General features: G+C 43.4%; 1 protein-coding gene across 2 annotated transcripts in view; it reads right to left on the reverse strand.

The window, feature by feature from the left end:
* The window catches only part of LOC123445261 (MADS-box transcription factor 51-like), a 29,753-nt gene extending 12,995 nt beyond the window's left edge, over positions 1 to 16,758 (reverse strand). Inside the window, exon 1 of one of the 2 annotated variants that reach the window (XM_045122228.1) lies at positions 16,442 to 16,758. In XM_045122228.1, the coding sequence (XP_044978163.1) occupies positions 16,442 to 16,626 (185 nt within the window). In that variant the 5' untranslated portion in view covers positions 16,627 to 16,758. The remainder of the gene's footprint in view (positions 1 to 16,441) is intronic. The other variant, XM_045122227.1, reaches the window with a different exon arrangement.
* Positions 16,759 to 17,008: the final 250 nt, after the last annotated feature.

The raw sequence follows: 17,008 nt of genomic DNA on the forward strand, positions 1-17,008 counted from the left end.
AACACCTATGAACGATCTTCACACGGTACCTCCGTGTAGTTGGTTTCCAAAGGTGAGTTTGGACCATTTCGATAGTTTCGGAGTTCTCCTCCCCCGGTTGTTCAACTTTTGCTACTTTTGGTGTGATGTTTACAACTTCCAAACCAATTTTGTTGCATCAAATGGTCAGATTTATGGGTTTCCACAAATATGACCCCTAACCCTTGAGTTGGGTGATGAAAATTGTGAAAGCTAAATCCTTTTCTGAGAGAGCCCCTTTGTATTGCGGTGCACCTCTGTTTCTCCGAATATACCCTTTTGGTCCCCGAGAGAGATTTTATGTGTTGTTGACATTAGGTGGGCTTAAATGATGGTGGATGGAAAGTTGAGACTTTTGTTATCTTCGGACTATATGTTTGATCCTCCACCAATGAGGATGTATGATTGCGCCAACAGTCCAAACGTTGGAACACATCTTTGTGTTTGCAATCCCTATCTCTAGCCCCAATTGCAAGTTTCACTTCCGCATTACTTCCCTAGAACTTGCATGTTCTAGTTCTAGGAAAGTAGGAAACTAGTCTTATTAGAGTTAGAGTATGCCAAATGAACTTAATAATTTTGATAATTGTCTATTCACCCACCCCCTCCAGATATACAAACAATCCTACATACACCCCAAATGTTGCATGAGCAGAACTAGGTTCAAGTTTAGAGAATACTCATCTACCAACATGGCAAGAAGAACCACCCTCTGTTGAATTTTGTATATAATGGCACAATAGAACTATGGTCGACAAATTTACCTAAAGAGATCTCCAATGGACATGGTCGTTGATACACACAGAGAATAGCAAGGGGACAACATCATGTAAGATAGCACTGAACGCCCACTCATGAGCCAAGGTAGTAGAGTCCACATTTTACAGAAATTGACTTATTTTTCATATACCTCGAGGCATTTGTTTGTTTATAACTCTCAATGCTAATACGTGCATTTTGCTTCTAAAAGGGAGCATTGTGATATCCACCCATTAGGATTTGGCTTGTGTTTAGCCCTCATAAACTAGGCCATTTTCCACGAGGATATACCATTGTAAGGTAATCAGAAGTTTCCCCCAAAACACATAACTTAAGTAGTCTTACACCAAAAAAAAACAATATCACTCCACAAGGCTCTCATAACCGATGGACTCATGCTTCCCATTGTCTACTTTGATCGTCACCTAGAGGTGTGCCGAGACAACCTAGTGAATTTTCATTCAAGGTGACTCGAGAAGCGAAGGAGAGGATATTAAAATACCAAAATTAGGACAAAATAAGCACCGTGACCAAACTAGATGACTTGAGAAGAAAAATGGCACCATGTTGACATGGGTGACTACACTCGGGGGCTTAGATGTGCTTTCAGCATAGATATTTTTGACACAACAATCATAAAGGACAACGAAGGTTGTAGTGCCAAAGCAAGGAGAATAGGAAGATGAAATGAGTAAGAACACCAAAAATTAGATGTAGCAATGGGTTCTGCATCTAGATGAAATCATTTGGTAGAGGGGCTAGGTGTAAGAATGTGGTTAGCCATAAGATAGATTCAAACTAGATAACCTAGATGAAGACACGAGTTCAACTAGCGCTACAATACACATGTCAAACTAATAACCTAAACCAAGACATGAGTTAAACTACCAAAAGAATGAATTTTAAATATCACAATGTTTCATCAAATTGTCGGCAAAAGTTTGGATGGAAGTCTACATTATATTATAAGAATATATTTATAACATTGCTAAGGAACACTCTATCATTTCACCAAAATAACACATCCTAAAAGTGAAATTTCTCCACATAAAAGACTAAAGTTAGTATTAAATATGTACGCTAGGCAACAAAACTCAATAAAATTTGATTTTTGAAAATCTATATAGTATTCTATTTTTATAAATTCATAGAAATACATGAAATATTTGACATTTAATTATATTACAGGGAAATTTGGTAAAGGGAGTGCACATTACTGCACCACTATTAGAAAATTACTTTAGGGTCAAGATTGAAAAAGATAGATATATTTTTATAAATCTTTAAAAGATGAAGAATAATGAGTGTTTTTGTCTGTATCACTAAAGTTACTTTAAACCAAATAAAAAAATTCTTACGAAATTGAACTTCAAATATGAAAGAAGTTCAGAGTAACTCACTGAAAGTAGCAATATTCAATTGGCATACAAGTTTATAAAAGAACAATTGTTAAATAAATTCAAGTATCTATACATCAAACAATCATTTGTAAAACATAATAATTTCTATATCATTGTAGGCACCATCACCATCATATGAAGCAAAGTTCCTATAAATTCAGTTGTTATTCAATTCCCACTTGAGAGAATATTTATCGAAGTAGAATTTCCTTTGACACTTTTTTAAACCTATCCAGACCAAGAAATGCAAATGAATCATTAAACTTTAGAAATCACAAGTATGATAGAAATTACCGATCAACAATCACATCATGTTAAAATACAATCTTTGCACAAGGCATTGCTTTTCAAAAAATTGCATTAAAGGTTGTGAAAATGACTCCAAATGACATTCTATAAGATAATAAAGTACTCCCTCTGTCCCAAAATTCTTGTCTTAGATTTGTCTAGATATGAATGTATCTAGTCACGTTTTAGTATTTAGATACGTCCATTTCTTGACAAACTTAAGACAAGAATTTTGGGCGGAGGGAGTACTAAGAAATTCAAATAATTTATGATATATTTGCTTAATTTCAGTTCATAATGCAAAGTTTACTTGATACAAAATATGTACTAAATCTGGAAATCTTACTTTCGAATATGTAAAATAATGATATAAATCAATATATATTAGCATGTAAACTTTTATTTAAGAAATATTCATGTCATTTATACATGTACCAAAACATTTTGCAATATAGATAGAACAAGGTATAAAAACAACTAAATATCATAATTAGACAAATAGTTAATTATCATAGTATCATATATGCATTTGTTCAAATGGCAATTACAAAACTTATAACACCTAGTAAATAGAAATAGTACTCAAGTGTACACATCTTATTGGTAAACACCACTTTTATTGAGGTTACATGAATCTAACTGGATGACATTAATGATATATGTACCACATTGCATGTCTAGACAATATTTGAGATAAGATATGTCATCATATTATCCTTATTAATTATGCACTACGTAGACACTTATGATATGGAGGCAAAGAGATAACGCCAAAGGTGAAGCAATTCCTCGTCGACGTAGACAAAAAAGTTGAAGTAAAGGCTAAGACATGGCGCCAAAGGTACATCACACGAGAGGCCTTATCTTGAAACACTCTATCGCTAGACCATGCCCTTTTCCAATGCTAAATATTACTCGTGGATGTTCATTGATAATCTTTCAATGGATAACCCATCATTTTAGATAATTTATAGGCTAATTTTTCTTAAAGTGAGTAATTGGCATGATTGTGCTTGATAGATCTATTATGTTTTATTATTGTCAGGTTATGGAATTGGTGCAAGGAGAATTTTAAGCCAAGAGCATATGCTCACGTGAAATCTTAATGTATACGGGTAACATTCTTGAAGGAATAGTGAGTTTCTGAAACGAGATCAAAATGATTTGCCAAGTTTGACTATGAATTTATATAGCAATGTGGTAAGCTTTTTAGTAATCATATGACATAGTTGTCAAAGTTGTCAGAATCGCGACTCAAAGTCTTAGAATCTTACGATCTTACGATCCAAACTAGCCCCTCCGATTCTACGGTTTTCCTCATAGAATCTAAGTTTCTACGATCCTGATAGTTATGATTCTACGATTCACGATCCTAGCAACGGAGCTCCGATCCGATTCAGAATCGCGATTCTGACAACTTTGATAGTTGTTATATTTTACCAGAATGCATTACATGAGCATGCACTCATTAATGATGTTAACATATTCATAATACCTGTTATTTCTTGGAGATGTTGTATGTAAAAGGATATACTAGTTGGCATGATTATTATGAGAGCCTGCTGGATCAAACAACAATGTGTGTTGACTGTGATAATGAATTTATTAGAACTTATGTATACTCACTTGACAAACCTAACTTTTCCTTGCGATTGTTGATAGAATTTGTAGCATTGCATGTCATATGTTCGTGCTAAACTAGAGTGTTATGTGGATGTTATGTTGGAAATATGCCATAGAGACAACCATAGAGATGATTATATTTTGATGCATCCATGCTTTATAAAATGTTCCTCGAATAATATCATTTGTACTGATTAGCAAATATATGGCTTGTTTGTAGAACTCGTATGCTTAAATGATTGTTCTAAATTAGTCCCTAGTCCAAATTCATGTGCGGAAACATATTAAAATTAGACTAGCACATGTATTGGTTGATGAACATGTTTCACATTCATGGACATGGAGATGTCGAACCAATAATACGAACACAAGTTAGGGAACATGGGGTTGGGAATGTTAGGAAGTATTAGTATTAGTCTAGGAGTCCTTATTAGTCTATTAGTATTAGTCTATGTTTACTTTCCTTGCACCTCAAGTCATGTGTAATATATATAGGCCCCTTGGGCCTTCAATACAGATAAGTTGCTTTCCTAACATGGTATTAGAGCCCTAGGTTCTTTTTTCGCACACGCAACTCGTGCTTTTTCCTCCTTCCCGAGCTCTCGCTGCAGCCTCTCTCGCCGACACTTTCTCCCGCGTCGTGCAAGCTGCAGCCGTTCTCCTCCTGCTGCTGCAGCGCTGCTTCTCCAGAACTGCTGGCACGAAGCTGCTCCCGCTGTTCCTGCTCCCGTTCTCCTCCTCCTGCTACAACGCTGCTTCTTCAGAACTGCTGGAACGAAGCTGCTCCCGTTTCCGATCTCCTCCTCCTGCTGCAGCGCTGCTTCTCCAGAACCGCTGGAACGAAGCTGCTCCCGCTCTGCCTCCAGCCGCCTTCCGCCGTCGCCAGCCGCCGCCACTGCTCCCGATCTGGTTTGGTTTCTGGCAGGCGCCGTCTCCAGTCGCGGCCACCGCCGCCACCCCATCTCGCCACTTCCGCGGATCCAGATCGAGGGCGGCTCCGGATCAACTCGCTGCCTTGCCTTGGATCCAGATCGAAGCGGATCCAGATCGACGCGGCTCCTGACGAAGCGAACGCGGTTTCAGACGCAGCTGCGGTTCGTTGACTGCTATTCCTAAAAAAAGGAAAAAGAAAAAGGAAAAAATATCTGCTGCATTCGGCTACGTTGTTGTTCCGCGTTGTCCGATGATCTTTGATGGCACTAACTACACCGAGTTTATTGGCTTCATGCGCATTCACATGTGTGGCATCCGTATATGGGGTTTTCTTTCTGGCGAGGTATGTTGTCCACCATGTCCGGTTCCTCCCATGGCTCCTACTTCGCCGACCACACCGGCTCTTCCTGCGGATGCTCCTCAGGCCGCAAAGGATGCGGCTAAGCTTGCTGATGAGGCCGTTGTGGGTGCTTATGATGAGAAGGTCTTGGCTTATGAGGAGGCTCTTCAGGTGTATCACGGTGCTCTGTCCGCTTACACCCAGTGGCTTGATGATGATGCTCGTGATGCAGTTGTTCTCACTGCTAGTGTTCTGCCTCGGTTTGCCTTTGAGTTTTTGGGCCTTCCTACTGCCTTTGAGATGTGGACTCACCTTCGTCAGTGCTATGCGCCCTCTGGTGATGCCTTATACCTCTCTGTGGTTCGTCAGGAGCATGCTCTTCAGCAGGGTGACTCTACTGTTGATGACTTCTATGCACAGAGTTCTGCTATCTGGCGCCAGCTCGATTCTCTCCGCACTGCTGGTTGTCGTACTTGCCCCTGTTGCCAGGCTGTCCAGGCCAACTTGGAGTTTCGTCGCGTCTACGAGTTCCTGTCTCGGCTCCGTAAGGAGTTTGAGCCCCGGCGTGCTCAGTTGTTTGCTCGTGGCCGTATTTCTCTCATGAAGGCGCTTTCTGAGATTCGTGCTGAGGAGACTCGCTTACGTGGTGCTGGTTTGCTGGAGGTTCCCTCGGTGCTCGCTGCTCGGGCTACTTCTACGCCAACTGCTGCACCGACCCCTTCTCACTCGAGTGCTTCGCCGCTCTTGCCCACTCCTTCTGGAGGCTCAGGTCGCCCCCGTCCACATTTTGGCTACTGCAACAATGATGGTCATATTGAGTCCCACTGCTGCACGAAGAAGAAACACTTGCGCCAGGCGCAATCATCATCTACAGAGACTTCGGCATCTACCTCGACAGCTTCAGCCATCGCTTTGACTGAGCAGGATATTCTGAGACTTAAGCGTCTGCTCGCTGCTTCAGGTTCTTCCTTGACGGGTACTGTTGGTATTGTGACTCAGGCTTCCCGCACTGAGCAACCACCTTCTACACAGTCAGGACCGTCTCACGCACACTCTGGTTGGAATTGGCCTTCGCCGCCATGATACTATTTTTTCTCTTCCGCTGCCATCATCCCTAATCTAGTGTGTGTTTTCTAGTTTTCCTTGTTTTCCGCTGCGTCCACCAAATCCGTTGATATTTTGTGTTTTCTCATGCCATGCGAGTCCACCGTACCTTTGTCCGTCGGCCTTTTCTTTGGTCCTGATCCTTTCTATGCAACTTTTGTGGCCTACTTGCCCATGTTGTTTTCTATAGAATTTTCTGGATTTTTTTTGCATTGTCGATCTATGTCCATCGTGCCTTATTCGCCGAGCTTCTTTCGCCGACGGTTGTCGTGGACTATGATTTTCTGCGCAATGCTTTATTCTCTTGATGTGCCATCTTCTTTTGATAACCCATCTTCTCTTGATACTTATGTTGTATCTTCAAGTGATGCGGTGTCTTCCTCAGATGTGCCATCTCTTCGGTGTCTACCTCTGATGTGCCATCTCTTCGTTCTCTCCTTCGGCGACTCGACAAGTTTTGAAGACTCTTCATGCTACAACGACACTCTCAAGACGCGGATTTGGATTATCATTGTTTTTTAGTATTACACTTCTTCAAATGCAATGCTATTGCATAGCTTTGCATTTGAGGGGGGTGTTAGGAAGTATTAGTATTAGTCTAGGAGTCCTTATTAGTCTATTAGTATTAGTCTAGGAGTCCTTATTAGTCTATGTTTACTTTCCTTGCACCTCAAGTCATGTGTAATATATATATGCTCCTTGGACCTTCAATACAGATACGTTGCTTTCCTAACAGGGAAAATCTAAATTGATACAACATGAGTGCTTTTTAGTTATCTCTTACAATGAGTATGATATGCCCTTGACCTAAGATTGTCACATGTATTTGCAACGTGTGGTGACTTAGAGGTTACCATACACTAATTCGTAACCTAGTTATAGAGGTTGCTTTTCTTGTTTGTCATATAACATGTTGTGGGGCATGGTCAGTAACCATGGAAATTTTCATTATCTATAATGAAAAAGAGAGAGAGGTATGGTCCCTCATCCGTTCGAAAATGCATGGGCATGCTATTTACGGTTAAAAGATAACCTAGTAAAGTATTTTGAGTCACGTGATCAAGAAAGAGCGATCGATCCCAAGCTTGACCAATATCGTGAGGGAAAAGGAGTGTCAAGTATGTAACATTCTGAAAGTTCGTCTCATATGTTCTTTATGTGCAGTTTTGGGAGTTGGCACATCCTACTAGGGGATGTTGTTAGGGGTTGGAATGACCCAACTTGAGATAAAGAGGGAGTGCTTTCTAGTTATCTCTTACAATTAGTATGCCATGTCCTTAGACCTAAGATTGTTTCATGTACTTGAGGTGTATAGTGACTTACTTAGGGGTTACCAAACACTAAGACATAACTGAGTAGTTATAGAGGTTTGTTTTCTTCTTTGTCAATAAAGATCAATATGTTTGGTCGGATCGGTATAAAGATTACCGATCAGACCGTGTTCTAGATTTGTCACCAATGTATCATGATTGTGCGATTGGGTTCTACATTAACTCGGATGGGTCTTTGTCGGTTTTAAACACCATAGCCTATTGCATACAAAGATCAATTGATTGGTTGAATCAGAACAATAATCGATATATGATGAAATCGATAAATATGATCTACCAAGTGAAGAAAGGGATGGTCGACGAATAGGTCAGCAATTGGCAGTCAAGACACCGCAAGGGACACCTTTGGAAGGACCGGTGCCCCTCTGAACCCCTTATATCATAAGACATCCTAAGGAATTGTGGATTCACATAAAACAATATAATGTGATTCTATGCATAACTTGTTTTTGCAGGATTAATGTGTATAGTATGGCCCATTATGCATCTGATACGTGTATGTAATTTTCCATGACCTGCGAGTCATGACGATTTGACCCATGTTGTGGAGCCAATGAGCTATCATTAATTGTATTAACGACCTACATGTCGACTTGTGATGATTCCATAACTCTATGTAATTTATTACTAACTGTTAGGAGTAACAACTCATATTAGTACTTGGTGGCACATTGTACATGGACCATGGAGATGGAGGCCATATGGATAACAAAAACATGGCGATGGAGATCACCATAATAGGGTGCCATACCATATATCACAATCATGTGTATGTGGTAGATTTTATTATTGTTATTTTACTCATATATGCATGTTATATGGTAGAAGTAGAATAAACCCTCGGATAGTTTTTAAGTAAAAGTGATGCCCTCCCATTTATAAATTACATCGTCACTTCGCTTCTAAATTAATGGTTCGTTTACAAAAGTAGGGTGTCATAACTTCCCTTGATTAGATTAGATGTGTTCGTGTAGAAAACGTACACACATAGAATTGAGTATCTTAATAAGGTCATCATAATAGTTAATGACATTGGGACATTAAGGTTGGCCTTAAGGCATAGAGATGTCATGTAGTAACCTGAGTCATGTAGGATATGATTAGCAAAGTGTCTCTTACCAGATTCAGTCGTGTTCCAGTGGTGGCGCAAAAGGTCACTAGTAGACTAGTTAGTTATGGATATGTAGTCACCCAGTATCAAGAGATGAATATTGATTTTGGTGGGAGTATATTCAACTAAATTTGTTCAATACGATAACTACTTCATGGATTTATGTTTGTCACCGATTACTGCATCGAAAATCTCACGATCTACTAGAGGTCGTGGAAGGCAGTAGTGAGAAGGGTGGTGCCCAAAGGGATCTCATGTGTGATGAAGGTGGCACGGTGATTTTACCCGGGTTCAAGCCCTCGAATGGATAAAAGTCCTAGATCCTGCCTACTAAGTTGTATTGATCAATGAGAGGATTGAAATGATGATCTAATTTACAAAAGGCTAGATTACAGGCATGTTGCTCGAGGACCATGAGGATCTTTGACGCAGGATCACTTGCCCCTTATATAAGTTGATGAGCGGTGATAATAGTTGCCTTTGGGTGATACAATACGACCACGTGATTTATTTGTTATGGGGAGTGTATATCTTGTAACTACGAAATATCTGGTATAATGCACACATCCTTATCTCATTAAAGTGTCAACTGGGGGACAATGGGGTTCAAAGCTTGAGATTCTTTACACACCCTTTTGGTTACTTGGTATGGGTAGGCCTTCCAGGTATCCTACTCCGACTAGGTACATGTTCTCACCGACAAAATCCACCGGTATTCAAATGAATCTAATGTGATGCTCAGTGGATGGGGCCTCAAAAGTATCTTCCACTCCCACTTCATGTGGCTTCTTCCCAGCTAGCTCGGCGGAGTGGGAGCCTCAATCTTTGCAGACCCCTATGTCATGCATGGTTGAACACGTGGCTCTAATCATACTTTCAGTCCAATATTGAGAACAATGTATGGAGATGGTATTTCAGGCTAGAAAACAAAGAGTGCTTCACCCATGACTAGTCTAGGTTCAATCGTTCCAGCTGCTTCTATTCGACAACATGAATTTTTGGTAGTGGCATTGGTGTATTTTGATCTAAACTATCACCGATGCAGAGACTACAATAAGAACCCACGGGAGAGAATCTATTGGACCCCTTTGACCTTAGGTTTCTCAACCTCCCTTTCTCACAGCCCTCTTCCAGAATGGTAATTGGCCCATGGACAATGTTGCCTCTAATCAAGGGGGAGTTACATCAGTTGGTGGACGGTCACCTCTTACTAGAGCAAGAGGTCATACACTAGCGCTCTACCCTTGGGGAACCTTTTACTCGAAACAACACCGACAAAGTGGTGGTATTTGAAAGCTTCCTCTGGCTGGGCATTTGATCCCGCCTTGTAACAAATCGAGCTTACCCACCTCGGTCCATCGACATTTGTGTTGATTGCCTTGTCCACTCACCTCTGCGAAGCTTGGCTTAAGGTAAGGCTATACCTCGGCAGGTGGCGGTACTTCTATCTCAAGAAAGCTAAAAAAAACGTCGAGGATAGGGTGTCTTGCCGCATCATTCCGCAGCAACATAGAGATTACATCATTGGACAATGCCTCTCCCTCAATTGGTGGTCAACGTAGTTCCATTGTCGAGGCGAGTTCAGGGGAAGCTCCCTAGCCAAGATTCCAGAGTAGAGTTCGAGGCCTACCTCTTTAGGGCAGCTATGTACTATCGGTGAATTACTGTCAATAAAGATCTTCATGCCAAGGATGCAACCCAAAACTTCTCGGAGTACCACACTTTCCCTTGATGTTTGAGGGAGTCTTCTTGGTGAAGTTCTCCGATGAAGAAGTTATAAACGTTGTGATTGGTAAGGTTTCTCTAGCCTCAACGAAGCATGGTCATCATGTGTGCTCCACTTTTGGCTAACCCTTAACCACCGCAAGTTATCTAGAAGACATCGTGTTGGCCCGAGTTCAACTCACATACACACTTCTGATCTTTCAAATAAGGGTGGATTTCCCTCCCCATTTTGCTCAATGGCCGGAACATATTGGGCGCACAACCGCCGCCACTTGGCAGTGACAAAAACCAAGGAGAGATTTTTCACTGCAAGGTTAGGGTTTTCGAGGCTGGAAACCTTGACTCGCAAATGAGAAAGAGCAGAGGCGAGCCAGCCCTGACAAAACTCCCTCAAAGTACCTTTGCGATGATAGCCAAGGGATAACCCAACTAACAGGGATCTCCCCCTTCTGTTGGTTGATGCTCTTTTGTGGGTGGGCTTCAGGCTTTTTTTTCTTATGGGGCCCTAGTTCCAATGCATAGCATTTTTTGTGATGTCCTTGTCACCCTCCCACAGTCCAACGATGACCCGGTCAGCTGGTCCGACTCGTATAGCTGGGAGGACCATCGAGGCGACATGAGAACGACCTATGGTCAAGGAGTTACGAGTGAATCTTTCCACCAACGTGAACCGGACTAGACAGGACTACTACGACAAATGGCTTACCATCCTTGCCTCACGATAGGGCCGATATTTTGCTTGATTAGTTAAACATTAACCTTCTCGTGTTTAACAACCATCTTTGTTGGGGTCTTGCAAGTCAAGGAGAGATGAGGACGACCTAAGGGGGTGTCAAACTTGAAGACCAAGTAACTTCTCCAGAGCAAGATAAAATTCGACGTGCCTTGCGCACCCAGCTCCTGGAGCGTCATCTGGCCGTGGCATGGGGAGAAACTGAGTGGATGTCGTGTGTTGCGTTAGCCAAGGAGGCACATTAGCCAAGGAAAAACATTAGTATGATGGAGACTATCTTTTCCCATGAGAGGTCCTTGGTGGCGACACACATGTCACTATGGTTCGTACTCTACGACAGTGGCAACTTCTTGTCTGAAGGTGGGTTACAGATCATGCCACGAGGAACCTCGATGACCTTGGCAATCTACGGTAGATTTAAGACTCATGTGTTGACGCGATGTGGGAGATGGTGACGTGGGAAGTGAGTTCGGCAAAAGAGAAAGGAGTCGTTCAAGTTTTGTCCCACGTAGTCGACAACTTCCTTATGGTCAATCCTTCTACGACAGGGGGCCTTGCCTAAGAGTTCTGAGCGATTTCTACTTCCCTTGTGCCGAGACTTGACCCCTAGCAACCACTAAGGATATTCCAGGCTCTGAGCAGCTTAGGTTCACAGGGTCTTCACCCATAACACTAAACATACGTCACATAAATTGATGAAAACAATATCAATTTTCCTATGCATTCTAATTCTTGAGTTGAACATCGACCCTTTCTAGCCTGCGGACACTTAGCTTAAAGGTGTAGTACCTTTGGGGCTGACAATCGTGTGTTGATTCTTACATTTGTGAACAAGTCGCAATGTCCTAGTTAGCTCCTAGGCCGCCTCACGGCTCTCTCTCATCTATGCTTGTTATACTTAGTTTTGTTTTTATAACTAGGTTGCATGCAATACATCTTATCGTGCCACTATTAGATACCTAGGGGAGACCACTTTTCTAAGTGAAGGCAACACTGAGGAATCAAGGCAGGGTACCACAAGGACTTTCTATTCCTTCATGTATCTCGTGCAAGGGCGAGCCCACAAAAACCTTAGTGTTTACAAAAAAACTTATCATGGGAATGCCGCCAACAATTTTTTTCATGGCGAAAGCAAGTATGGATTTAATGGGAAGTGCAAAGATCACGATTAGAAAACTTGGGTTTTCTGACCAACAAGGGTCAGGTTCTCCCTATAAGGTCCATAAGGCCATCAATGTCATCCATGGCCCGGCGCGTCCCTCCCTCTCATGTTTTCGAGTTTTGTACCAAACCTGATCATCCTGGTTCTCCTCTTGAGGAAAGATGCCCTTGTGTCGGGACGAATGTCATTGCAAGTACTAGGTTGTGATGAGGTGTACTTCATCAGAGGGGCAATCGACAACTTTTTTTTATCGACGGGGCCTAAGGCTTTACATCACGTGAATTAGTAAAGGGGAAAGTAGTGTCTGATCTGATGTCTTAGTATTACTAAGGGTGCTCTCGCTTTTATTACATCTGCCCCGCGGTCTTCAAGTCCTCTTTTTCATTCAAGTTGACTCGGGATCAAGTTTGGGTGTCGGGGTGATTCCCTAAGGTCCACTTGAGTCGACCTTGAGACACATCACTCATTCTTTCGACATACTTGGTTGCCAGGCCAATATTCTTCCTATCGCAACCAACGACGGCCTTCATGCATCCCTAAACCATGATGACCCCCTTCATCACATGGGTCTGGAGGCCACAGTGCGCATAGTTGGGCATGACCTTCAATTTCATGTGTGCTAGCCATCGAAGTATGGCGTTGAATGTTGTCTCGAAGTCCACAACATCAAAGATCACCTTCTCATTAAGAAATTGTCAGCGGTGCCGACAGAAATGGACAAAGCAACATGTATGATAGGTTGGGTAGAAGATTTGCGGACTTACATGGAAGAATTGCCCAAACGGGATTCATACGTCGTCGCATGCTTAAGTGAAGATAACACTAAGTGAACTTCCTAAGTTGATGAGCACCTGAAGGTGCTCTAGTTAGCGATCACTGAGGTGAGTACTAAAAGGAAACATCCAAGCTAAACTAAGTTTTCGGGGTTGTCCACTCGTTCGAAGGTGATGACGGTCTCTAACCATTGGTAGCTGCTTTTGGGATGCGATGCTGGCCAACAACTCCCTTTCAACGACCTTGGAATGCTTCCTAAACACGTCAAACATCAAGCCCCTAAATATATGGTCCAGCATGCGTTCCAAAAAGGGTCAGTGTTGGCATCCGAGTATGGGTCGACCGTAGTGGTCGCCACTAGACGACCTCTTTTGCTAACGCTTCCACTCTGTATTAAACTGCCTCGATGTAGGTGCGCAAATTTGTGATATTATGCATGTTTGTTAGATGCATGAGGCACCACTTGCTAGAGTCGCCCTTGCTCTTGGTGGAGGTTGGAAAACTATGGTAGGGGTTGTTGGCCTACACTTCCCTTGTACAGAGAGGGGTTGGGCTTGCCACTAAAAGCAACCAAAGCACAAGGTTTTCTTGGCACAACCGGCTCTTGCACACTTCTTATTTTTTTCTACCAAGCGGTCACTGCGGTGCGATCCCGACCTAAACGAGCCCAAGTACTTTTTGATGATGAGCTTTATGGACTCTTCGACATCCACGACCTTCCATGCCCATTTGAGGAGGGATTATATCGACTATGGCCTAGCCTTGGTTAGGTTGGTAGTGTAGGCAGTGGAAGCAAAACCCCTCCCCTTGAATGGTTGGATGAATAGGTAGTAAAGAATAGACAATATTGTATCGCGCGTCTTGAAAAGGTGGATGAAGACATGAAGTCCAATAGTGGATCCTCATCTCCATGTTGGACATGTGGCATAGTTTGTCCCGGGAGCGGATTGATGACCAGGGGAGATGCGCTAGTCAATCTCTAACGACCCCCTTAAGGATCGCTACAAAGGTATTAGAACATCACAACCACCAGTTGCTTCTAATGTGGTGTATATATTAAGAAAATCTTTTGGGATCGGTGGTTCCATGGAATCACGACAGAGTAGACGTGAAAACCCTCCAGCCATGGGATAACCAAAAGTTCACATTGAGGTCACGCATCCCTCAATTTGTCGTCTCGGTGAACGACTACGCCTAAAGAAGTCCGAACTACTAGAGCTTCATGTAAAGCGATGAGAGGATGATGACCAGTGACACCACATTTGATTATTTAGGTTGTCCCTAGGCTGTAGGAGTTACGTTCTAAGGACTGGACGGGCTTCACGCAAGACCCACTCCACTACTCCCACAAAAAATCGCGAGGGAGGCTAAGGGATCACCTGAGCTCCTCTGTGTGTTCGATCAGGAGGTGTCACAATCGACCCCATGGAGATTGTGTGTTCCCCATTTAGCTTTCAACGACTGGACAAAGGGCCATGCTTCTTTGTTCCCCACGAGAGAGGGGGAACTTGACCTTCCAACATGTTTAGATCAAACATCACTTGGCATGTGAACCAGCCTCCTAACTTTTTTTCTTCTTGAATGCATTGAGTTTCTTGGATTTTCTTTGGATGTGTGTTGAATGACTTAGTAAGTTGGCAAGCTCTCTCCCCTCAAACCATGACCCTTACTCAAAGACCATTTTGATCTCAAGCTATTTCTTAGGGTTTATCTCTAAACCCTAGCTAATGCCACCATATAAAAACCATGGTTTCTTTTTCTGGTTGTTAGAAAGAAACTTCTTTTTGTGCTCCTATGATATTATAAAGCCCGCCCCCACAAAAATTGTGATGCATTTTCCAATATTTTTCTTTATTGGATACTTCTATGTCCATTATTGGATCATAATATTAAAGGTATATTTACCTACTTACAGAAATTATGAAACATTGTAGACATGATCTATGTGCCCACATTGTCATCGAGTAAAACCTTCAACCCCATTTAAGTTTGGGAAAAATATCATTTCCTATTTTATTAAATATCTATTCGATAACCTTCCAAAGCAACTACTCTTCATGTTATTTGAAAAAATCTGAGATGTTCATGGACCCTATCGTAGTTATATTATGCCTAGATCCACCAAGGCATGACCCAATCTTGCTCTAATTTTGAGCAAAGTAACCAGAACTCCTCTTCACCGTAATTAGCACCTTGTGAAGGAAGTGTCTTTTTCTAAGATATATTTGACCTGATATTCTTCCACATTAATAACCCTCCAAATAGTTCACCGAGAGGAAGCTTGTATCTAGGATTGGTTAGCTTGACAAGTTTACTAAGATCAAACACTTTGTTGAGGACATCTCGAAGGTGAACTTGCAAACATGCCACATCCGTCCGGACCACCGAAGCCATCAAACACGGTCATATATCAGTCCATGGGGCCGTCCTGCGTTTTTCCGGTAAAACAGGGACAAACATGGTGGAGGAGGGGGTGAGGGGGGCTTTGCGGGAGTTCGAACACGCGAAACATCGCTATCTATCCCCGGCCCACCCAAAACCCTTCGTGTTGTCTGTCTACTTCCAGTAATGATTTTCATGTTAAACTCAACGGTATAGGCCTGACGTTAACTGCCGATGCTCCCACTCTCGGCATGTGGCGACCACGAATTCGTCTCCTGTCAAGTAGGACGCACACACAAAAATGGAAATCACCATGCGGGCGGCATGCGTTGGTTGACCGCGCAGGAGCCAACTAGGCAAGAAGCTCAAGGGTCCTATAGGCGGAAGAATACGAGCACGCGGTCCACGCCATTAGAGAGGCCTCCGCGGAGCAGTATTGACTACGCTTTTCTCTCGGACGAAGCAAAAGCAGAACACCTGCCCCTGCTCATGTTCATGCAAGGCGGTGGTGCCAATACTAGCAGCAGATGAAAAAACCAAGAGGCTAAGCAGGTTCGCGCAAGGTGGAAACCCTGCCGAAGATTGTCTCGAGCATATGGCGTGCGCGCGGAGAGCAGCCGCCTGCTAAGGGGAAACCAGATTGAAAACAGAGCAAATCCACCGAGCCGAGCGCACGCCGCGCGTTCGTGCAGAGGACTAAGTAACTGGAGCAGGTAAGCAGAGTGCGTGGGGTCGGCGGGGGGAGAGCATGCACCTACCTGGAGGAGGCGTACTCGTAGAGCCTGCCGGCGGGGGAGAAGACGAGCAGCGCGACCTCGGCGTCGCAGAGGACCGACAGCTCGAACGCCTTCTTGAAGAGCCCCGAGCGGCGCTTGGAGAAGCGCACCTGCCGGCTCGTCCGGTCCTCGATCCGCCGCAGCTCCACGCGCCCGCGCCGCGCCATCCGCGCCAGTCTCCTCCGGCCGCCGTTCGTCTCTCTCTCTGTTTTCGTATCCCGGTGGTTGGTAGGGGTAAGGGAGTGTGACGGGGCGGTGCGAGGCGGGGAGGGGACCTCCGACTCGGAGCACTGTCGGGGAGAGCAGGAGTGAGACTGTCAGAGGGACGGGGCGCGGGGGTGACGTGGGGTCAATGTGGTTGACGGATCGCTGTACATCTCACACGGGGTGATTCTGTGCTCCCCAGCAGCTGCAATGGGAATCGAAAACGTCGGTATCCCGGGGCTTTTTGGTTTTTGCTGCACGCACACAGCGGGGTTGTACTACCTGTATTTTATTCTGTTTATTAATCACGTGGTATGGCTTTCTAACTACTCCGTCCGTCCCAGA

Source organism: Hordeum vulgare, chromosome 3H (assembly GCF_904849725.1).
Source record: "Hordeum vulgare subsp. vulgare chromosome 3H, MorexV3_pseudomolecules_assembly, whole genome shotgun sequence".
NCBI lineage: Eukaryota > Viridiplantae > Streptophyta > Magnoliopsida > Poales > Poaceae > Hordeum > Hordeum vulgare.